The sequence below is a fragment of the Muntiacus reevesi genome, chromosome 3, assembly GCF_963930625.1.
Source record: "Muntiacus reevesi chromosome 3, mMunRee1.1, whole genome shotgun sequence".
Lineage (NCBI taxonomy): Eukaryota > Metazoa > Chordata > Mammalia > Artiodactyla > Cervidae > Muntiacus > Muntiacus reevesi.
Window position 1 is genome coordinate 181,995,274 of NC_089251.1, and position 24,737 is coordinate 182,020,010.

Sequence of the window (24,737 nt, forward strand, 5' to 3'; positions counted from 1 at the left end):
AAGGGAATTTGTATGTGACGCATCACTTTTAAACAGCAAAAAAAGTTCTGAGTCTTTATTAGCTGCAGTAGTGACTTTGAAATATCTGCATGAATAGTGACCAAACCTTAGGAAAGACGTCTCTATTGTCTTTTCTGACCAAACAATCCCAAGATCAAAAGCCTAAAATCCCAACAGAAAATAAAGCGGCACACTAAAGAGAGAATACAATATTAGTTTCTGAAATTTTATTATTTTTAATACATACATTTCACAAACAGAAACCTTCTAACATCACACAATTCCAAATGTTTCAGTTTTATCAACATTCTTTAACTATTTACACAGTCTTCTCTCAACAAAAGTGCAATCCAAGACATCTTGACAAGAAATCTTTACTGACAAGAATGTATTTTTGAGCTGGTGTTAATGACGCCCATCCATTATGTTTTCTTTCAATGACCTGGAATAATAATAAAGTCGACAGGACACAGAGATGAGTTGGGTTAGGCAGCAACCTTTTACAGGAACCAAAACACTGAACAAGAGCACCTTCTCCTCACCTCCTCCCAACCTCTGGCTGCAATGACCCAACAGCTGCCACCATGAGACCAAAGAGAAGAGCAAACTGGAGTGCCTGACCCGGACACAGGAGCAGAGACTGTGTGTTTAGCACTGATCTTACAGGACAAAAAGAAGGATTTCAGGAAGTTAGTCTGGGTGATCTAACAAGTTACATTCAAAGTTTTTCTGTTAGTTTTAGGATTTAAACACCTAGGGATAGTCTTTCCTGAGGAGTTAATTTCCCCCCAGACAGATATGAAAATACTTTTTATTCCCAAAATGAATACACTTCTTTTACAAAAACTGGAAATTAAAGACTGTTTGGAGAAAGCTCTTTCTTAATTACAATGGGATAATTCAGCCCACTCCCTAACTTCATGGCCATAGGTGTATCAATTGCTTCAAATGCAACCAGAAGAGAGTGAAGAACTGAGCTAGCCTGAAGAGAAGATGACGAGACGATCAGAAATAGTCACCCCACTAAACTAAAGCAGGTAATTTTATTTGTTCAAGGTTTAACTCTTAAAAATAAATGATAAAACAAGTTAAAGTAGATAAAAATTACCTATAAGTGGGTTAATGTCATTGAACACTATCAGAAAACCAAAAAATGGACCTCTTGGGTGACTAATATCCTTTAACATCTGAACCTCAACCAAAATAATCATCTTTTTTGGTACATTCCAATTCTTATCAAGGTACTCAGAGAAAAGTACTTCTAGAAAGTATGATGAAAATACTAAGGTCAGCAGATTCCAAAATATAATTTATTCTTCACATGGTTGCATACTCAATTATATTTTATTCTCAAATCTGCCAAATTTTCCATTTTAGTCAAGAATGCAATGCCGTAAAGGCGTTATCAATTTAGCACCCACAGAATCCTAACAGAACCATCAAAATAAAGGCCACAAGCAAATTTTACTCAGTTATAGTGAAACCTCCTCATACTTCTTTCTCCAAGAGTAGACAACAATGTTAGGGGAAAATGTTGAACGCATCTGAGCTTGCAATAGTTTTAGGCTGAGGGACATGTAGGTGATCTACATGTAAGCTTTTAAGCTTCAGAACAACAATACAAGCAGGTTCCTCTTTAGAAATTTAGGTGGGTTAAAGAACAGCATTACAAATATTTTACTACTCATTTGAAATTCAGAAATAAAATCCAATGGTACTCTGAAAAGAAAAACTCCTCAATTTTTTTATACCTGGTACATGACAGAGAATCAACAGGGAAACAGCTGATTCAGTTACAGTTTTGTATATCAAAGACAGATTTGCAAGAGCTATGTCCTATAGACCTCTTTTCCTTGCATCAAACACTGTCAGACCAATAACAACTTGCTGTGTCATACGAGCATTGAGCATTTCCCCCCACTGTGAAATATTCTTCAGATCATCAAACATCAGACTAGATGTGACCAGCCAAATTATTATCATCCAAACCAAAAGACGAAGAGTATTAGTCAAACTCTCCCAGTCAGCTGTGTTCTTTCCAACAAAACATCAAATATTCCATGTAGCAGAACTGAAACTCACTTGCACTGATGCTTACACACTTCTGAGAGGAAAAACCACTGTTTTTTCTGGAGGGTGAGGGGGGTAAATGATATAAACTAAATAACAGAAAATATCCACATAACCCCAAATTTAGTTACCCATAAAAGGATATTCTCAGCATCCTTATAACACGTATGTGTATTATAGTTGAAATTACCAAATTCATTTTTTGAGAAATCATATTCCAATTCCAGTTTTATAAAGATATTGGGGTGTCAGTCTATTTAAAACAGGAAACTCTAATAAACAGAGGCTGTATTTTAGAAAGCTCAATGCTCTGACTAACAAAGTTCTATAAATTACCATCTTTTTCACCAGTGGTAAGGTATCATGGAGATCTTCAGAATAACCTATTCTCAAACATATTGTTATGCATTATAATTGGTGATCTTCCAAAATGAAACACTTTAAAAAGAAATACTAAAATTATTCTTTTCCTCAAAGCTTCACAATTAATTTTTTTCCATTCCTTCTGAAGATCAAATCTGATTTTGGGAACTCAGCACTAACAGAGTAAAATGCAGCCATAAGCAGTTTGGGGGGAAGGTAAGTGTGGCAATGATTGCTTGTGAAACTCACCAGTTAGGGTCTGTGGCTGTGAGATTTACCTGTGAGAAGGATCTGACATCAAATGACACTTCGACAGTGTGAACCTATATAAATCAGTACTGCCCAAATCATGTTCTTCATGGAATTCTCCTTACAAGCTTGTCTGACCAACCTCAAAGACACAATTCAAATGACTGGGCTCTGCCCTTGCGCCCTCGGAGTCAGTGTGCATCATTTCCAAATTCTTCCAGCATATTCTCTTTGTTACGCGTCAGTTTTACCTAAAAGTACGTGCAACACCCCTTGTTTTCATGTGCCTTTTAATCTGGACATCATTTTCAGTATGAAAACTGACTGCTAGAACACAACAGGGACAGAACCAGGGCTCAGCCCTCCCCAGTGACCTGTCAGTGGGGAGGCTGCAGGGCAGGGTGTGCCGCAGGTGCCAGGCTACAGGGCCGAGCGCACCAGCAGCTCTCCAGGCACAGCTTACATTCACTTGTCGCATGTTTCTCCCAAGGCCCCGAGGAGACCTCAAAGCGGATCTTTAGACAGTTACACCTTAGTAAGAGTTTCTTCCCAGCTCCTTCCATGCTCTCAGTTTATGACCATGTGATCGCTTTCCTAAAGTCACCCCATCCTCCCCACCACCCTAAAAGCGGCCTGAGAGGCTCCTAGTGAGCCGCTGCCCCGAGCTCACAGGAGTACCTGGCTGGGCTCTGGTCACGGCCACAGGCTAACACGTGGGAGTCAGAGAGGGCAAGGGGCAGGCGCCCTGGAAGTGGCACGTACACAAAGGAACTCTCCTTTCAATTAGAAAAGAAACGAGTGTCACAGAAGGCTTCCCTAGAAAAGATATGTAACAAAGTAATACCAATAAAATAGCTATTACTAAAGCAAAGCTTTCATCAATAAGCTTCAAGGACTTTGAAGGAGGAGAATGGCTTCACGAAATGGTAGTCCAGGTTGCCGCAGTGTGGACACTGCTGGACGTTGCTGTACTCGGAGAAGTACTGCATGCCAATCCGCACGTCGATCACCGGCTTCCCGCAGTGTTTGCAGTTCAGGCGGGCCTGCGGGGACACAAGATGCCGTGAGCCACACTAGCCCTCTGCCCCCAGCGTTGCCGACCAACACTCAAGACTGCTTAGCTGGGAAACGGATCAAGAGTCTAATAAGGCATCCCTTTATTACCCCAAACAGAGTGGGCAGAGCATCAGATAAGCAGGAGATATTATATACGCAAATATTTACCCATCCGCCTAAAAGATTAACGATTCTTCATTTCTTTCCTGATGTGCAGCACTGCTCGTAATTACTCTACTGATGGGAAGAAACCCGTACTGCCTAAACTTCTCCAGTAAAACACCTAACAAGCGAAAATCTCTTCCCTGTGGGTTTTAAAAAGTGGCTGAAACCAACCTCTCTCATCCGAACCTGCGTGAAATATCTTTGAAGACTTTTTTAATTTATTTCTTAAATGTATATACATTTTTCATTCTACTCCTAACTACACTTCTGCTTTCTTTGAGGTAAAAATAAAATTTCTCTCAAACACTGTAGTAAAATTGAGGATCTGGAAATAAGGGCCATGTTTACGCTGAGGCTTCTGGAACCAGCAAGAACACTGCACCTTCATTCATGTCCTGGCCCCCTCTATTAGCACCAAAAGCTTTCAGCAATAGGTCCAAGGACTTCAGTGAATAATAGGAAATTATAAAGTAGCATCTAACATTTGTACCTTTCTCAGTGAATATAGTTAATTGATTTTTTTTAAAGTCAAAAAAATTGATTTTTTTTTTTAAGTCCACTCCAGTAAGGGGTCAGAATAAAAAAAACAAAGTGTCTGGGATTAAATTGTTGTAAGGAAGAAATATATGGTGAGTAACAACAGGCTGGGTGTGCCACGATACCACTCTGCTTTTCTCCCTGAAGATAAGCCAGCAATCCCAGGGCCTGTCAGTGGGGAAGTAGAAAGAGCACCAGGCTATGGGTGACAGAGGTTTGTGGTCATGCAGTGATACGTGTGGGTAGACCTGGGGGAAAAGTTCTAATTGTTCAGGCCTCCACTGCTTGTGAAAAATAGAGAGTCCTTTCCAGTGCTAGCACTCTTACGAGTTATAGGCCCACACATTCTTTCACTTCCCTATTTCTTTAAAAGGTGGGTGTGGGAGAGAACTCTTCCTTTTGTTTCTCTCATCTCAAGAGCAGGCATCAAGGTACACTGGGTATTATAAAATGCTACAGGGAATAACTATTAGTAAAAGACAATGACATCTCATTTCTAAGGCTGTTTTAAAATGGAAATGTGGCCTGTATATGAGAATAGCATAAAAGCAATCAATTATATCTAGAATCAAATGACAGGCTACAAATGACCATTCAGGGCTCTAACAACTACATTTCTCTTCTAAGATCAGTAGTACAGACACAGAAAGGCTGAAATACCAACCCCACCAACCTCTTCACTCAACCAACACAGCTTATCTTCTGAATAAATTGCTAATGGTAAGGATGTTCTCTTTATAAAAATCAAATCATAATGCTAAAGATATAACACTATTAATAAACCACTGAAATGTTTATCAGGTGTTTATATTAAAGGCTTAACCACTTAAGAGGAAAGGAAAATAACCTCTCCAGCCTGTAAAAATATCAAGGAATTATACAAAAAGCATTTTCTTTTCCAAAGCACTTGGAAACAAATCAAGATATTTCCAAGGATTTTGTTTTGTCTCCTGTTTCTATGGACTTATTTAATGCATTTTCACATGCTAATACTTCCCTCTTTTCCTCATGACAGCTAAATTTCAGATGCATCAGAATATGCCTCCCCTTAGCAGAGCTTTAAGGATTACAAATCTTTCAAGTCAGCCTCAGACACATTCCAAGGCAGGCAGATCTTGTATAAACTGCACTGTCCCACACAAAGGAAACAAAAAGAAAAAATCCTATCTATGAGAGGAAGTGAGACTTTCTTCTTTCCTTTTAAATGACAACTTTTTCTTACATCTAAAGCTTTAAAAACTCTAAGTAAGCAAGAAGAAAACTAAAGGAACCACTGAGCATCCCATCCCATCATCCAGAGACAATCTCTAGTAACAGGCTAGCAGAGTCCTTTTCATGTTCACTTTTTACAAATCAAAGTGTGCTTTTCTGCCATTTAGGATGTGCTTTTTTGGACTTAAATTCCCACAGAATTATACATTATCCTGCAAGGTCCCGTTTAATGACCGCCAAGTATTCCGGGAACAGCGGCCCCCCTCACTGCTGGACTCCTGGAGGCCCTTGGCGCTCCTTCCTACCGCAGGTTCTGCGCGTCCTCCCACCCCTCCAGCGCCGCCCCAGGGCTCTCCCACATGCCCGGGGACAGAGCCCGAGCCCCCGCTGGCCCGCGGGTCGTCACCAACCTGGCAGCACGGCGAGGCGGCCAGGATGTCGTAGGTGTACATGGTACCCAGCTGGTGCCAGCTGCCGTCCCAGCGCGACTTACACTTGATGCAGATGATCTTGTGCACACCCTCCAGGCAGTCCACGCACACCGCATACAGGTGCATGAGCCTCCCTGTGCAGAGAAGACAGGGGCTGAGAGGCTGACAGCAGTCCCCTCTGGTCACCAAGGGGACTAAACAGTCGCTTACGTATCAGTTATGAGCCAACACTTCTTCATCTGAACAGATATAGAAAGCAAAATAGATGGTACACATCATATATCCCCAAGTTGTCTCTTTAGAATAATGATGGATTACCAACTACTGTCGATGAGACACGTTCTGTAAGTTCAACCTTATTAAACACCGGCTTCAACTCACTTTTCTGAAAAGTGCTGCCAAGTTTACAATACGTATATCCAAACTCATGTGACCAAGCCGCAGAGGCTCATAACCAACCTGGGATCATGCATGACTTTCTGCTCAGAGGTCTACTGTGGAATATGGAGGCTGAACCAGCAATGCTGGTCTGTGCTCAGGGGTTCTCATTGTCCCCTCATAAAAAGCCCAGAGTCTGTCTTGGTATTGATAGCCCAGAATTATGCCACAGCCAAAATTACTACGTTAACCGTTCTTGCCTCCAAAATTGCTCAGCCATCACCACATCCAATTTAGGAACCAGAATTATATCTTACTTGTGTTTTTTTCTGAAAGGAGTTCGATGTCTTGTTATTTACTAGGCTCTTGAAAGTCACAACCTCACCCCTCTACCATTTATCGACATCTAATGCATATAAAGGAAAGACATCACCCTAGTTTATATGGAATGGTTTAGGTTCAAATCAGGAAGAGTTAGAATGTCCAGCATCAGGCAACAGGTAGCAGCCACAACGTGCTCTCCTCGTGGGGATCAGGGTTCCACTGTGCTAAAAACCACCGTCAGCAGGACACACGCTCCTGCGCTGTTTCTTATTCAGAATGTGGGGCCCACTGCCATCTTCTCAGTTGTTAAGGGCCAGCCTGCTCCTTACCCACTGGAAAGGGATATATACAGTACTTATAAGGAAACCTTTCATTTCATTCATTTACAAGACTCTCTCCGCCTCTGTGAGAACTATGCCCTCCCTGAAGGTGCAATGTCTAGCACGGTATCTGGAACGTGGAAAGCACTCCATAATGGTATGTTGCATGAATGGATGGAATATGTTAACAGCCAAAGACATTTATACCTTGGCGGCCTCTGCCAAAAATGGGATGGATGACAAGAGTTTCTTGCAATACAGCCCACCTCTGCTCTGTAGTGTTCTGAAAATAAAATGATCTCACATGCCATGCCCACTCAGAGTGGCCGAGGGCAATTCAGGATGTCAGTTCAGTATCCAGCTGCCACTGGAAAAGGCTTCATTTCCAATCCCTCTCCCAGACTTACTCACTGCAGTTCTCCAACACTCAAAGACACCCCGGTGGCTGGTTGGGGCAGGGACAGATGGAGAAGTCACATGTTGGTAGCAATAACCACTATGATCAAGTTGACAGTGAACCTCACTGAGTGCTTACCCAGGGCCTGGCACTGTGCTTGGAGGCTATGTGACTCATTATTGTTATTCCCACTTCAGATAGGAGGAAGTAAAACTTACTAGAGCTGAAGTAGCTTGCTCAAGTTCAAAAAGATAGTAAGTAGCAAAGTTCAGACTTAAATTTCTATCTGACTCTTAACCTCCACTCTACAGCATGGGAATTCCTGGCCTGGACTGAGTCTCTGGATTTGTTTCAATTACTGCTTACACATTGTCCTAAGTACTGAGAATTTAAAATTTCTAAATCTGTTCTAGGATTGTGAATTCAAACAAATAGTAGATTTCTGTTGTTCTAAGTGGTAAAGAAGTACCAAAAGAAATTCTTAAGTCCATCTGTCTCAGTAAATTAATAAATTATTAAATCTTCATAAATGATCACAACTAAGCAAAAGCATCTTCATCTGGAAAAGTCAGGGAAGAGGAGCTGGAAGCTAGGGACAACAGTGACAGGGACAGGCCCCAGGGCAAGGGAATGACAATCCACAGGATCCACCATTGGAAATAACACAATATTTCAGGAGTGTATCACCAACTGCAGCCTGGAATCTCACGGCCTGGAATGGGCCTTTCTACTGGAACTGAAAACGCTTTGAGGAATACATGGTTGAAACTCTGGAATGGAAGAAAGAGTGACACTGGCTTGTTATATAAAAGACTGCATGGACTGCTCTTAGATGTGGCAATAAAAACACAGACAAACGCCAAGGCCCCACTTGTGCACTGACTTGTCAGGTACTGATAAAACACCCAGATCCTCAGATTTTTAATATCAACAATCAAACTGTTCAAGACCTTTGTAGTACACACCTAATGCACTCATTATCTGTGGATATCCACAGATATACACTGTACACAGTGTATATACACAGATCTGTATATACACAGATATACAGATGTACACTTCAGGTGTGTACAGACACATAAGTTTTCAGGCTATCTAATTTTTACCCTTCTCATCCACTCTCTGATGGGTATCCAAGATCAGTCCTGGACTCGGTCATATACTCCTGCTTTTCCTTCTCTTTTCTCCCCACTCAAGAGCTCTTCCACTCTTTTAGCCACTAACATTATAAATAAGCTTCAGTGTTCATCTTAGGTGTTTATTTCTCATAGCACTTGTGAGAGACATCTCCACACAAAAGTCCCAGCATCTCTTCAAACCCAATACACACAAATGCCTCATCTTCTTTCGTCTAAGGCCTGGTCCCTTCCCCAATTTTCTCCACTCCTGTTCATGATACCATTTACTTTGTCTACACTAAGAGTGAGCCAACAAGGACACATCTTCATGCTCCACAGTCAAGCTGTCTCCAAAGCTGTAATCTTCCCTTTAACATAACCTCTTACAGCTATTCCCACCTTTTAATCTCCACTGTCACCACTCGGCTGGTCCCTTTTCTCCTTGCATCTAGAATGGAGATTTAAGTTACAAATGCATAACAATTTTTCTCCCAAGTTACCATTGGCTTTTAAAAAAAAAAATGCTAAATTCTTCAACTCATCAACATGGCAAAGCTCTTTGTTATGGCTTGAAAGGACATCTATAATCTGTTCTTCACGTACTTTACTCATTTTCCACTCGAGAATCTCTGCTCCAGCCAAACGGTTCTCAGTTCTCTGTCTCCTGACCTTTTTATGAACCACCATTCCTTTGCTCACACTACTCCTTATCAACAAACACCTGATGTAGTAGTTAGACCCTGAGTTTATCAAAGTCCAGCACACCTCCTGATCTGTCTTCACACTGCCTCCTTTGACTATCCAGGTCAAAGTGCCCTTTCCTCCTCGGAAATGATAAGATGCTGCTTTATGTACATAATAGCCAGGTGATACCAGTTCCACAGGTGAGACTAGTGCCTCAGGCCTGGTAAAGCTAGTTACATTTTTATAAATGCATCTTACATCCTAAGATTATAGACTGATGAGTAGCAAGAACTGATAGTACTCAGTTCAAGTATGCAATGTGTAAGTCTGGCTGGTTGATGAACTGACTAAATGAAAGGAATTTGTCCATCATGAATAGAAAAAGGACAACTCTCCTCTCTTGTACCCTATACCCTTGTATCCTCATTCATTTTCATGAAGAATACTTCCAGTCATGAAATGATGAAGATGTTTCCATCTTCTTTCCTCTATAATTATCCCTGCACAGTAGAAAGATCATGTAACAAAATACAAATTCCATCTTCCATGAGACAATGACATACTTGTAACTGTGAACCAAAATATGAGGTCAGAAATAAAATGGAGAAATAGTAAATGGTGCAGCTCTGAAACTGGACAAAAAGCACGGGGGAGGTTGAGATGAAGTGCTAAAGGAGAAAGAGTAATTTATTACTAAATAACCACACAGTGTATACTTTCATCAAGAAGCAGAGTCTTCTGAATGATCCCCTGAATTTTGGAGAGCCTGACAGCTTATTTTGAAGAACAGAATGTGACTGAAGTGAGTTACTCAGTCCCACGCTTAAGTCTCAAGACGGAAAAGCCATGCAGCTCCATTCTCCCCATCTTCACTGTCGTCCCGAAAAAAGCATGTGAAAAAGCCTAGTCTACTGGCACATGAAAGGATGTATAAGCAGGGATAAGCCATTCTAGCCAAGGCTCCCAAGGTCAACCAGTCTGCCAACTGCGAGACGTGTAAGATGCCATCCTAACCAACCAACTCATAGAACTGTGAGAAATTATGAATTATCACTGTTCCACACCACTAAGTTTCAGAGTGGTCTGCCCAATAACAAAGGCGAAAAGACACAGAGGAATAGGTGAAATTCCAGAAAACGAGTAAGACCAAATTCAGCTCACTTTCCCTGCTGAGAAAAATAAAATTGAAATAGCATCCATGAAATAAGAACAGGATGCTATTAAAAAGAACTTTAGGAAATTACAAATACAACACAGAATAGAAAACCTTAAACTCAGTAGAAATATTGGAATATAAAATCACAGAAATCTTCCAGAGAAAAGAATGATAAAGAGATGAACAACAGGACCAAAAACATACATAATGAAGCATCTCTTCCACCTCAAAAAAAAAAAAAAAAGACCAGTCTAAGAGGTCCAACATCTGATTAACTGTTTTACAGAGTTAAAAAAAAAAAAAAAAAAAATGGGAAGAAAACGAAAATGGGAGTAAATCAAAGAAATAAATCAAAAGTAAATTTCCCCAAACTGAAGACTCTAAGTTTACAAAATCATAAAGTTAAGAAAGCATCTTGCACAATGAATGGGAAAAGAGACTCACATCATGGTGAAAGTTCAGAATACTAGAAAGAGAAAATCTAAAAACCTTTGGAGGATAGGAAGGAGGATAGGAAGAGATGAAGGAACAGGAGTAAGAATAATATTAGATTTCTCAGTAGCAACATGGGACAAGAGGAGTCAGTGAAGAAAAGCCTTCAAAATTCCAAAGGGAAAATAATTATAACTTGGAAGACTATACCCAGCCAACTACCAATCAAGTGTGAAGACAGAATCAAGATACTATCAAACTTTCAACATCTGAAAACATCTATTCCCAAGTCTCCTTTCTCAGAAAGTTCCCAAAGGATGCTTCTCAACAAACAGGAAATTAAGAATAAAAAAGAAAGTGTGAGATCAAGGAAGCAGAAGATAAAAAAAAGGAAAGATCATGTGTGTGGGCCAATGGAGCAGCTGATAGCATGGGATTCTGTCAGTGCGTGCTTCTGAAGAGTCGACAGTGCACAGCTGACCAGTATCCAACAAAACCAGCCACGCTGGAGCTTGATGAGCGGCAGCCATGGGTGTGATGGTGCATGATCTCAAGTTTTCAATCTGAGACCTCCAAGGTAAAAAAAAAAAAAAAAAAGGAAAGAGATGAAGGAATTCCTAGGACACCTAAGTAGTACAGCTAGGTAGTATTTAGGTGCACCAGGATGGACAGGAGCAGGAAGGTGAAAGTGTCCACAAAAAAAATTTCTAGAAAAAAATTCATAAAATGTTTGACTGGTAATGTGGAAATGTTTTTGAAAGGTGGTTTGTAGAGTTGCTGGAGAGTTAGAACTACCAACCAAAGCTTCAATAAAGGTTAAGCAATTATTAACTCTGATAAAAACAAAAGGTGTCCTGGAACACAAGACTCTCTATACAGGAAATACATCTATACTTACTGGCTCAAGACAAAATATTTACATACTCATAACAGCAAAATCACTAAGGATTCAGCTAAGAATTGTGATGTATTCAACTAAAAATTCTGATGCATTATCCTGAGAGAAAGGGGAAGATACAAGAAAGCATCAATCATCATCCACCTTAAAAGTAGATCAATACTTTACTTCCCTATGGGTAGCGGTAAAGAACCCACCTGCCAATACGGGAGACACAGGTTTGATCCCTGGTCCAGGAAGACCCCACATACGGCAGAGCAACTAAGCCCGTGAGCCCAACTATTGAGCCTGTGCTCTAGAGCTGGGAGCTGAAACTACTGAGCCCAAATGCCCTAACTACTGAAGCCCTCCACCCTGGAGCCCAGGCTCCACATTAAGAGAAGCCACCACAAGAAGCCCGCCCACGGCAACTACAGACTAGCCCCCCCCACCCCATAACAACTGGAGAAAAGCCCGTGCCCACAGCCCAAAAATTTTTTTTAATTTTTAAAGGTATATCAATAGGTAATACCTAAAACTGGAGAATGAAGTTAGTTGTTTTAAAATTATGATGGTAAAAATATGAAGTTAGTTAAGATGTGAGAGTGTCTCTGAGAAGTGAGACAGCAGGGGCTGGCAGGAAGAAGTTAAGTGGGGGTATATCCTTCTTACTATAGGCTTTCTCAGCACAGTTTTAAACATATAACACACCTGACATATAAACAGCTTATATGTCACATATCCCATATTTATATAAATTCAATAGTTTTACATGAATTGACAGCGTCTTCTGTCCACTGACCAAGGCTGTCCTTCACTTTTGGCTGAGATGTCTCAGTCTCCGTATGCTATCCGCAGCACTGACAAGCTCCCCACCTCCTGCTCTCGCCTGTGTGTGCTAAGTCGCTCAGTCATCTCCAGCTCTTTGTGACCCCATGGATTGCAGCCCGCCAGGCTCCTCTGTCCATAGGGATTCTCCAGGCAAGAATACTGGAGTGGGTTGCCATGGCCTCCTCCAGGGTATCGTCCCAACCTAGGGCTCAAACCCAGGTCTTTAGCATTGCAGGAAGATTCTTTACCTTCTGAGCCAAGGAAGCCTGAGAATACTGGAGTGGGCAGCCTACCCCTCCTCCAGGGGGTCTTCCCGACCCAGGAATCCAACCGGGGTCTCCTGCACCGCAGGCAGGTTCTTCACCAGCTGACCTACCAGGGAAGCCACCCCTCACTACCGGAGCAATATCTGACTTTTCCTTTTGTTGTGATCAAGAAAGTCTCACCTTCCACAAATTTTAACATTAATTCAACTAATCTAAAAACTCACTGTCTCTGACCCCTCCTTTTCCTTCACTGTGTTATGTTTACAAGGATCAAAGAGAATATACTATAGCTTGCTGAGTATATTAACACAGATTGCAAAGGCAACTATTTTATAGCAAGTAAAGCATTTTTATGCAATTCCTTCTCTAACTTTCTTCCCAATTACTAAACACTACACATCCGAATCCTCTCTTCAAATTAGAGCAAGACAAAAACATAAAATTACCCACCAGGACCACTGTATACTTGGTATACTGTGACATCAGAGTGAAGGATACCATCTCCACCACCTCACTGGGCAGAGCTGAAATATTCAAATGTTAGCTAGCTCCTGACTAGAACAAAAACACACCCGCAGTTAAAATGAAGCCTGAACACAGCCATCCCTTCTCGTTGGCTTTTCACTTCTCACACACAGAAAACAGGCAAGGTGAGTGAACACCTGTACCTTGAAGGTGACAGGGAACATCGTATTCGATCTCATCGTGTCTCGAGGGGCTTAAGAACAGAGTTCCGTCCACCAGCGGGAACTGCTCGAACACCGGGAGCGCCCGGTGGCACAGGGCGCAGTTCACCACGTTCCTGTGGCTGGCGCTCAGGGCTGCCAGGATGAACTTGCGCAGGTCCTCGCCCTGGCCCATCTGGGCATCGTCCTCCATCCGCACGTGGAAAGTGTTCAGCTTGTGGCGGGGGATGTGAGTCAGGAGCTCGGACAGGTCCAGGCGCCGGAGGAACTGCACGGGCGCATCGAAGTGGCCCCCCCTATGAACGGACAACCCCGCCGGACTGTAGTCAAAGTGGGCGTTTCGGAACACGTGGCCCCCGGCCAGGGCCTTTTTGTGAGGCTCCAGGTGGATGGCGTTCTTGAGGAACTCCCCGAGGTACCTGGAGGAGCGGGGGCCGCTGAAGTGGGCAGGGGAGAGGATGGAGTAGCCGGTGGGCGGGGACTGGCCCGGGGAGCCGCAGGGCGAGCGCGCCCCGTAGGCTGCCGCGCCGGCCCCGGCGCCGCCCTTCTCCTGCGAGTTCTGCCGGTCCATGGAGTGCCGGCGGGGCAGGTCGTGGCTCAGGCCTTTCTGGGGCTTGGAGGGCGGCCGGCACTTCTTGGCCTCCTCCACCGCCTCGCCGGGGGGCCTCCCGCTGTTCTTCTCCGACCCCGACTTCTTCTTCTTCTCGTCCTGCATCCGCTTCACCGGGTACCAGTCCGTGTCCTTCTTCAGGTGGCCCTGGCCGCAGCGGCAGGAGCAGAAGCGGAAGGCCAGGTCGTAGCCCTTCTTGGTCCACATGTTCTGGCGGCACTGCTTCTCGTTCCAGCTGCGGGCGCGGCCGATGCAGTTGAACTGGACCAGGATGCTGCTCTCCCACTCGTAGAAGCACTGCAGGTGCATCCAGGAGCTGTGCGGGCACTGCTCGTTGTTGCACACCACCTTCTGGTAGTCGTCCTTCTCCAGGTCCACCGGCCTCCCGAAGCTGCAGATCAGCGGCGTCGCACAAGGGGCTTCTGGGGAGAGGCAGAGAGAGAGAGATTCAGCGGGCGCGCTCTGCGATTCCAGCCGGCGCCAAGGGTGAGGGCAAAGCGCACTCACCATCCCGCCTGAGCCCGGTCATGCCAAAGGGACAGCACGTTTCTGGTGTGGAGATTCCCACTACTGGAATAACACCAGACCGGGTTAGAAAACGCTCACCGCTTTCTTTTGGTGGGATGAATTTATTCTGTGATATCTGTTATCAGCTGAAAAAACCATTAAGCTTCAAAAAGCCCAAATCCTTCACAGTGCAATTAGCTGCACATCAGTACTTGCAACAGTGTAGTATGAGGTCTTCCTGAGACATGAGTGCAATGACAGGCAGTTTCAGGGTTCTTTTAAAAATGAATCCCTCCGCTGAACTAGAAAATAGGATGCAGCTAAGGAACCAACAAGAGGGCTTCCCCAGTGGCTCAACCATAAAGAATCTGCCGGCCCAGCAGGAGATGTGGGTTCCACCCCTGGGTTGGGAAGATCCCCTGGAGGAGGACATGGCAACCCACTCCAGTATTCTTGCCTGGAAAATCCCATGGACAGAGGAGCCTGGTGGGCTACAGTTCATGAAGTGGCAAAGAGTTGGACAGGACTTAGCAACTAAATAACAAGAACAACTGAACCAACAAGTTCAGATGGTAGCTCCACAAGGGCTCTCAAACCCTTTCTCACAGGGTTGGGTAATCCTGAATACCATGGAGAAAGAAAACAGACTTGCTTCATGCCCAGCACTCTAGAATGGTCTGATACCTAATGGCGGGATGTTTGATTAAACTAATTGTTTGTCTACAGAGAATTACACTGCCAGTTCATGAAGAAAAAAACAATTCTCCTTAAGCTATGAGGACAGCAAGCAGGAGCACAAAGGTATCTCTACCCACAGGGTGTACAAAAGGCCAAGCAGGTTCCCAGAAGGGAGGTGAAACTTGGTAACACAGAGTAGACCCCATTTCTTAAGAAGTAAATAAGATTTATGAACATTTGGAAGCTATGCAATTTCCCTAAACCTTCCCAGCATCCCCGCTGCCCACCGATGACAAGTACAACATGCCACCAAACGAAGCGACGCCAACGATGGGGCCCACCAAGTCGATGGCCCTCTATGGTCCAATCATCCCCTTCAGTGTGGGGTTCCAGGAACTCAGCAAAGTGGCCCAAACTGACTCATCCACCTCCGTGATTACCATGGCTTCCCCATCTACCTCCTGGGAGTCACAACGCTTCATCTTCACTTGCCCAAGCCCCAAATGCCCAGGGTAGCAATTCACAGCATGAACTCTGCAGCCTGACTGCCTGGCTGAGAACTCCAGCAGTACCACCGATGAGCTGTGTGCTCGCCGACAGCTTACTTCTCTTTGTGTCAGCTTCCTCTGTACAAAATGCAGGTGTCAACTGAATGGACTTTAAATGGTTCTTAAAAGGATGAAATATATGGACACACAGGTGGTGCTTAGAGCAGAGCCTGGCATGCAGTAAACCACCTCCGCTTCCTCCCATTCTTCAAGGCCCACCTCTAGACACCAGGGCCCCCCTCTTCCCTTGCATCCTGATCTCCCCACTCCCAGGAAGGTTCTGATCTGAACCTTCTCTGAGTCCACACTGTGGTCTCATCAGGTGATGACTTAGGTGAGGATGCCTATTGCACTTATCTGATTTCCTGGCACCACTGGGCTCAGATCTTGCACACATCCAGTGCTGCATAAAGGCTCCCTAAAAAGACACTGGCACATGAAACCCACACATGATAAGCAGAGCAGAAGGGAGAGGCTGTGATCCTAGCAGAAAGACCAGGGTAGGGAAGCCCACTGAAAAGAAGAATTGTGTGTACACTGGGTAAATTAGCTGTAGTCACCTAGGCTCCTATGTCACAAACATAGTGTTTTAAAATGTTAATTAGTCAATTAAACAAAGTTCAGTGGCTTTTATCATCAATCCTGCAGAGGAACAGCTTTGAAGGGAGCAACTCTGAAATGTACAGACAAAAACCAAAATGATATTAACCCAAGACTAAGGAAATCAAATTTAAGAATGACCCAGGAGTACCTCTGCATTCACAATATCCAAAACTTTAAATTTTAAATGTTGAGATTGACTGATGTTTCTTTTAAAAGTTATTTTTCACATTAAAGAAAGGTAGACTAAAAGGGGAAAAATTAATTCTTACATCTTTTTTTTAAAGTTCCAAATGCATATCATTCAACCAATCCCGAGCACTTCCTACATATCATGTCTTTGGACTTGGAAAGATTGGCAAGCCATGGTAAGAGCTCTGAAGACGTCCATGCCTGGACCACATGCACAGAGGAGGGAACACAGCCCCTCGTCCCTGTCCCTCTAACACCATCCGTCTTCATCGCAGCCATTCCCACCTGCTTCTCCAGGGGGGACTCCACAGTGAAGTGTCTCCACTCCAACCTGCCAGCTCTGCTGGTTCACATGGCAGCCACTCTGATGTGGCCTTATGGTTAGATCTCATAAACATACATAAGGCCAAGTGTATCCATTAAGACACTTCAGTCATGCCCAACTCTCTGCAACCCTATGACTGTAGCCCACCAGGCTCCTCTGTCCATGGGATTCTCCAGGCAAGAATACTGGAGTGGGGTTGCCATTTCCTTCTCCGGGAGATCATCCCGACCCAGGTTTGAACCCAGGTATCCTGTGTCTCTTGCACTGGCAGGCAGGTTCCTTACCACTAGCTCCACCTGGGAAGCGCTAAATACAGCATTGGCATGCGTGCAAAGATATAAAGCCAGGGCTTGTTTAACACCAAACATATGCAAAAATAGACACTTCACCCTGTTACATACCTCCAGCCTTAGGGCGAGCCTCTGAGGAACAGGGTGAGGAATAGGGGAGCCTTGGGAAAGGGCCTCTGACAAGGCTTTTATATCTACACAGCCTTCTTTTTCTTCCCCCCTTTTCTTTTTCTTACACAGGCTTCTAGTGAAGCCATGGAGGGCTTGCCTTCCTGCTCAAAGACACGATTTCCTCCAGGATTTGTTTGGAAAGGCAGCTGGGAAGAATGAAAGGGGTGTGGGTGCCAGTTCCTCCACTGACTAGTTGTTTGACTTGGAGCAGTTTCCTCATCTGTAAAGTAAGGATACAGATGCCTGTGCTCACTCACCTCAAATACAGGTGGAAGCGCTTTGTGACTGTAAAGTTCCATAAAAACTCTCTAAATTTAGTGCTCCCCCGCTAAATGCAAGCTGCTCCAAGACATTTAGAAAGTAAGTCAATAAATGAATTATGTCATGCCTTTTTTTCAGTTTCCTATGTTTTGCAATTTACTGAAACATATAGCAAACGTTCTTTTAACTGTAAAAAAACAGCACTAGTGGCATTCAAATATCACACCTATAACAAAACTTGCCACATTATAGAACGTATTTGATTGTTTCCTGAAAGCTACTTCTAAATTTAGAAAATTCCTAGTTATTAAGAATAGCAGTCCCAAAAAGGTATAAATGAGGGGAAGTGAGGAGAAGGGAATCCTCACGTTCAGTGAGGCCCTCTGATACTCGCAGCCCTCGGGACTTTAGTCTGAGCTGTGCTGCCTAACAAGCAAAATGAGAAAACATTCCTTTATATGAAGAGAGTGTGGCTTTAAAAAACGTACAGGAACTCTCCAGTACCCGTTTTTACGGCTTCACCATCAAACATCTCACACTCAGTTTCTCTTTCTCCCTGCCTGAGTGAAAATAATCAGGGTTCACCTCCTTCTGCTCCCTGATAGCTCAGTTCGTAAAGAATCGCTTGCAATGCAGGAGATCCCAGTTCGATTCCTGGGTGGGGTAGATTCCCTGGAGGGATAGGCTACCCACCCCAGTATTCTTGGGCTTCCCTTGTGGCTCAGCTGGTAAAGAATCCGCCTGCAACCAACGCAGGAAACCTAGGTTCGATCCCTGGGTTGGGAAGATCCTCTGGAGAAGGGAAAGGCTACCCACTCCAGTATTCTGGCCTGGAGTCGGACAAGACTGAGTGACTTTCACTTCCAGTTTCACCTCATTCTGGGCAAAAATCTCAAGTCGTTTCCAGTGTGGACAATCAGATAAGGAGGCTGACATCACTTGGGCAACATCTGCCCCTCTCCGTCTCCTCCTGTATCCTCCCTCCCACCTCTGGCCTTGGTGTCCCCCTCCCCACCCCCAGCCCCGGCACCTAGTGAAAGGGAAGGATCTGACAGTGGCCATTTACACTGGCTGTCCAACCAACCCAAAGCTCTTGATAAACTCGTTCACACTGACAGGAACCCCCAAACCAGACACTGCTGTTTTCAGCTTCTTAACTGTGAAATTAACTGCTCTCACAGCTCTTAAAATAATTTCAAAAAAAAAAAAAAAAAATAATTTCAAGCATCACAGGCAGGTGGGGAGTTTGGCGGGTGGAGAGGCTTCTGAAGTCATGTGAGGCTTTCTAGACAAAGCCTAAGGTAGGGACTCTGTCACTTTCATCCTTGCAAACCCTCTGCAGTGAAAACTATGTCATGCCTAATGAGTGTCTCGTGGAAGGCAACTAGGGCCCAGTCAGATTTAGGAGTCTGCAGTGACGAGAGCTGCAGGAGGGAAGGCGGGGAAGGTGGCCCCCGGGGAGCTCAGCCCCCTGTGCATCAGTCTCCCCAGGCCTTGGAGACTCAGCCAGGAGTCCCTCTCAGGCACCACCTGGCCCTCACACTCACTTCCTCAAACTCACCGTGATCTATTCTACCCTCCTTCAGCATCCAGGTACCAAATGCACACTTTAAGGTTTCTGAACAACTGTTTTATGATACGGCTCTGATCCCTGTTCCGTACAGTAACTCCTTAGTGGGAGCACCCCCTCGTGTCTGCAGAGCAAGTTCCCGGGGCGGGGGGGGCGACTGTTCTGACCGGAGGATGCGCATCTATCTCCAAGCTTCCCGAGGGGCCAGAGCATGGTGATTGAGGATGCTGAGTCTGGAGCCAGCCAACCAGCCTGGATTGACTCTCAGCTCTGAATTTGGCAGTTTTAAGACCTCTGACTAGTCACTTCAACCTCCCTGAGCTTCTTTCTTCTCACCTGTAAAACAAGAGTAAGCACCTACCTCAAAGGGTTGCCGTGAATATCAAAGGAGTTATTAAGGCAGTTTGAATGGTGCCCCGCCCATAATGAGCACCATTTAAATACAAGCTATTATTATTAAAAGCCCTATCACTTTATATTACTTTATATTACTTGATGCAGAAACAAAAGGACTGCATTTAGAGCAAAGCTACAACCAGGAAGTGACCATCCTCCTTTCTCCATCTGTAAGTAAGTGCAAAAAATAAGTGCTTCCCCCCACAAACAAAGCAGGGTAGCATGCATAAAATAAGTCACTAAATATGCACTGACAAGCTTTAAAGAAGCAGAAGGAAAATTCTGTTCTCCTAGCCCCTTAAAGATCTTCTACTCAATGTCAGCCAAGTACCTTGCTATATGTAGTTTTAACCTAAAATGATCTTTTCCAAGCCTGGGTAACAGGGATTCACAAAAAGCATGGCTGCCTTTGATTCATGAGATGTGCTCCTAAAGAACTTACATAATTCAAGACTGATTATCTCACAGTCTGCGGGCGGAGTATGGGGAATGCATCCTCGGAACACATAAATCTGCAGCCCAGCCGCTGTGCTGCGTTTTTGCTTTACTGCTGCTTTTTAATATCAGCATTATCTCTAATATTTCTCAGTTGTACCTCATAAGTTGACAGTATGGCATAACACAGTGTTTTATCCTATTTCTGTTCTAAAGTTACAGACTTTCAGGATGTTTTCCAGCATGAGTATTATTAGCACAACTCGGATACTCTGAATGCTGTAATAAAGGTTTGAGTTATAAGCTAATTTGAAAATAATAACACAAATGTCACTTAAATCCATGAAGGATATCTGTAAGCAACAAGAGTTCACATAATATTGCCAAGGGTTAGAAGGTATTTCTCTTAAAAAGAAAAGGATGTGACATTGGGTAACAAAGCATTTTTACAATTCAGTTGACCTGCTGGCTTTGAAAACAGAGATGGCCTGATGCATAATTTGGGGAATGTGCCTGCTGAAATTTTGCACATAACATGAAACTTTTATTATCATTTATGTGTCAGTTGAAATTTACATAATTAAATTTGCATACAATGGGATCACGTGATACTAGGAAATAAATTAGCAGACTGCCTTTTCTCCTGCTTGGAGATTTAGATCTTGAGGGCACTGGATCACAGAGAACTACACAGCACCCTGGCATTTCATGTACTGCATGCACTCACTCTGAAGACTGGTCCATGAGCTCTCAGAACCAAACCACAATATCACAGGATACAGACAGAACTCCAGGTTAAGTACATGTGTATGTGCACGTGTGTGCCTGGATGTGTGCATATATGTAACAACAGACTGCCCAGCTATTAAACTATCCCACTGTTGAGACTCCAGAAAAGACCTCATGTTATCCTCCAGTATTATAATCCAGTTTTAAATCATTTTCCTTACTTCCCTGAAACACAAAAGAATCTGATTCTGATTATCCCTGTCAATGGCCTCCCCTTTGCATGCACAAATATTCCAAATACAGACATAATCAAAACTTCAAAATAATATTTTTATGTGATTCCCATTTACCACCTAAGTTACAAGTACAGTGTCCCAAAACTGCTAGCTAGCTAGCTTACTTCTCTCATGGTGCATCCAGAATGGTGCCTGAAGGCCAGAGGCCACAGTGGAGTTGGGCCCTCCCCTTGCCTCTGGATTCCCGAAGGCCTCAGCTGAAAAAACAAATGGCTTCACCTCCCCCCAGTCTGTCCGATGGGTAAAACATCCAGCTGTGTGATCAACTGGCAACAGGGGCCTGATCTGCAGACGAGGCACCTGTCAGAAAATATGCCCACGACTGACTGCTCTTCAATACCATCCAAACATTCTACTGAGAGAAACAAATTTTAGGAAAGATGTCATAGATGATGTCCACACTCTTCTAGATCTGAGCTCCAGTGGGGTGGTCTGGGCTGCAGTGTCTTATTAAACCAATACAGGGATTCTTGTTATGAAGTGTAAATGCCTTTTAGATGCATCGTGCCCTCTCTGGGTCATTCAGGTCTCCACTCCAGCCCTGTTCATGTACTCATTCAAATGCCAGGACCCTGGAGGCATCTGAGTGCGTCAGCCTTGCACCAGGTAAAAGCTCTCTCTTAGTTGAGCCAGGTGTCACAGGGCTGATCACCTGGACCACACTGTTTGATTCCCTGGACAGGCTGCTTTGCATGATGCGCACGCATGCATGCTCAGTTGCTCCATGTGTCTGACTCTTTGTGACCCCAGGGACTGTAGCCAACCAGGCTCCTCTGTCCATGGGAATCTCAGGCAAGAACACTGCAGTGGGTTGCCATGGCCTCCTCCAGGGAATCTTCCCGACTCAGGGATTCAAACCCGTGTCTCTCATAGTATGAAGGTATTACATGCATTGGCAGGTGAATTCTCTACCACTAGTGACACCTGGGAAGCCCCTTAATGATGTGAGCAGGCCTGATAAATCTATTTATGAAAGGGTATTGTCGTGGACAGTGTTCAGTATTTTATGACATTCTGTGACTCACTGGTTTTGTTTTGCTTTGCTTTTTGTCTGATGGACCCTGGAGTGCAGGCCTCTGCCTCTGTTTGCCTCTTCCCTCCGGGTACAAGAAATCAGAAAGCCGCATTTGTGACCCACCTCTTGCAATGCCCCAAGATATCCACTATTTTTCCTAACAGTATCATCCCTATTGCTAATATTCTCACTTATTTATTATTTCTTATAGTATTACATGTATTTTTGAAAGCCACTTTATTTGTAGGAGGAGGCTATAAATGATCAAAACAAAAATCCATTCCCCACCTTTTCCTGTAAATTTCAAACCAGCTTTGCCTAATTCATATCAAACTGTGGACTTGGGGTGGGGGGCAGATGCTCTCCTCCCTCCTCACTTTCCAAAGTCGGCCAGAAAAGGAGGCAAACTGAGAGGAGAGTCCAGTGCTGACCCACAGAGCCCATGAGCCCCACAAACACAGCCCCTTTGGGAAGGGTTGTCCCCTCTGCCTGCCTGCACCCCACCCCTGAGGAGCAGCTGCGGCATAAGCACCGAGTCCTGGAGCCGCTGTGCTCACCGGCTCCACACTCTCACTCCTTCCCCTGGGTTCAGCCCCTTCAGCTTCCCACCCTGCTGTTCCTACCTAGCCATCCACCTGTTCCCAACTGGCCTGGTGTCTCTCAGACACATCCCAGGCTGACTCCTGCTGCTCAGAGCTCTGCCGGCCAATCCAGCCCCTCTGGCCTCCTTGTCCCACCTGGACCAGACAGATGCCTCGTCCATCACCTGCTCGCAGCCTCCCTGGTGAAGTTGAGACATGATGAAGTGGACTCTGGCGCCTGCCAACTCGAACCTACCTCGTCGTCTTCTGGGAAGAGGGGATCCTGTCTCTGGGACTCTAACCCACGAAGTCTAGACTCTGTCATCCCCGTGTGGGCCCAGTCTTGTCTCCACTCAGCTCTTCCCAACAGCAGCCTCTTTACCTCCCCTTCTTCCCACTCCTCCCTCACCTAGCAAACCCAGGAATTCATTTCTGGCAAATAGGCAAAGGACAGTCCCATGTTCACTGCAGAGACTAGCTCTAAGGGGAAAGGCAGACAAAAGAGCAATGAACTGCGAAATGACAAGTATTACAGATGTGGCCACACAATCTGAACCTGCTGCGAGGTTACATGGCCATTGACAGCTATGAGAGTCCAACCAGCTTCACCTTCCACGGATGAACGTGTCAATCGCTCAGCTGTGTTTGGCTCTTTGCGATCCTATGGAAAGGGTAGCCATTCCCTTCTCCAGGGGATCTTCCCCACCCAGGGATCAAACCGGGGTCTCTCTCCTGCACTGCAGGCAGATTCTTTACCATCTGAGCCCTTAGAGGATGGCAAGTGAAAAAAATGCCGCTGTACAACCTAACAGCAACAACAGCAGATTACCACAGCCATCGAGCCTTTATTAATGGCATCAGCAATTATAATGACAACTTGTTTTAATAGTAAAAGTCACGTCCATTGGTACACTAATTATAAACACATGTACTCACATATAAGAATATAAGAAAAAACAAGTTTATAACATGTCAACTGAAATAAGGCACACAGTCATACATAGCGGTATGAGTGTATCTATGAATAACCAGATATCCCCCTAACAGTGTAATTTCATACACATGCAGGTGTACACGCATACACACCTACTCTAGATGCAACATTACTTCCACAGTGAACAACAACAAAAGACCCTGGCTTTTCCTAACCAAGTTCTTCAACAGTTAAATTTTAGCCTCAAGATCCACTGTAAACCCCAGTCCTTCTGGCAATTACAATTGCCAGTAAACAACTATTAGCTTTATAGTTTGCTCCTTCTCATGTCACTCTTTGAATATTGCAGCCTAGCATTAGCGTCGGCAGGGATCTGTCAACACCTTTTGGAATTCTGACCACATTCTCCAGGATATTAATCTTCCCTTGCCTTCCTGCCTGGCACCAATGCAAATTCAGTGAGCATCTTCTCCTTGCAGTGGTATGGGGTTTTGAGGCTTGCAGGTCCAGTAGGTTTGCTTCATCTTTTTTTTACAGACACTGGAGCAGAAAAGAATCATGAAAAATATAGAAAAATATACACAAATAAATATCTGAAACCAGGATATACTGATAACACTCTGTGCACTGATGTGATGTCTTCAGCAGTTCCACTTTCCTCCTCTGCTCCTGGGATGAATCAGGGGATGCCAACACAGTACATAACAACCCTGAATTTCTGCCATCCTCAAGACTAATCGTGAACACAGTAAAGGTTTATTTATCATCTGCAAATATTACAGATTTGAGGCCAGATTTGGTTTCCAGGTTTTTTAATAAGCATGTCCAGATATGTAGATGTAACACCGGTTTACTAGGTCTGACAACCTACAGTTTTGGAATCTTTACTATAAATAAGTCAAATACTGGATAACAGCACTCGATTACAGGTCTCTAGAGAGTTGGACATTTGCAAAACACTACAATAGTTATATTCTCAAAATGCTGTAAAAAGTCAAACTACACAGGCAAACTTCACACAGGAAATATTTCAAACTAATCTGGTCT

At 44.2% G+C, this 24,737-nt stretch overlaps 1 protein-coding gene across 1 annotated transcript in view; it reads right to left on the minus strand.

Moving 5' to 3' along the window:
- Positions 1–212: 212 nt before the first annotated feature.
- Positions 213–24,737, minus strand: part of HECA (hdc homolog, cell cycle regulator) — a 43,458-nt gene continuing 18,933 nt past the window's right edge. Inside the window, exons 2-4 of the mRNA XM_065931258.1 lie at positions 13,535–14,584; positions 6,063–6,217; positions 213–3,725 (exon numbers count right to left, since the gene is read on the minus strand). Of these exons, the coding sequence (XP_065787330.1) occupies positions 3,561–3,725; positions 6,063–6,217; positions 13,535–14,584 (1,370 nt within the window). The 3' untranslated portion in view covers positions 213–3,560. The remainder of the gene's footprint in view (positions 3,726–6,062; positions 6,218–13,534; positions 14,585–24,737) is intronic.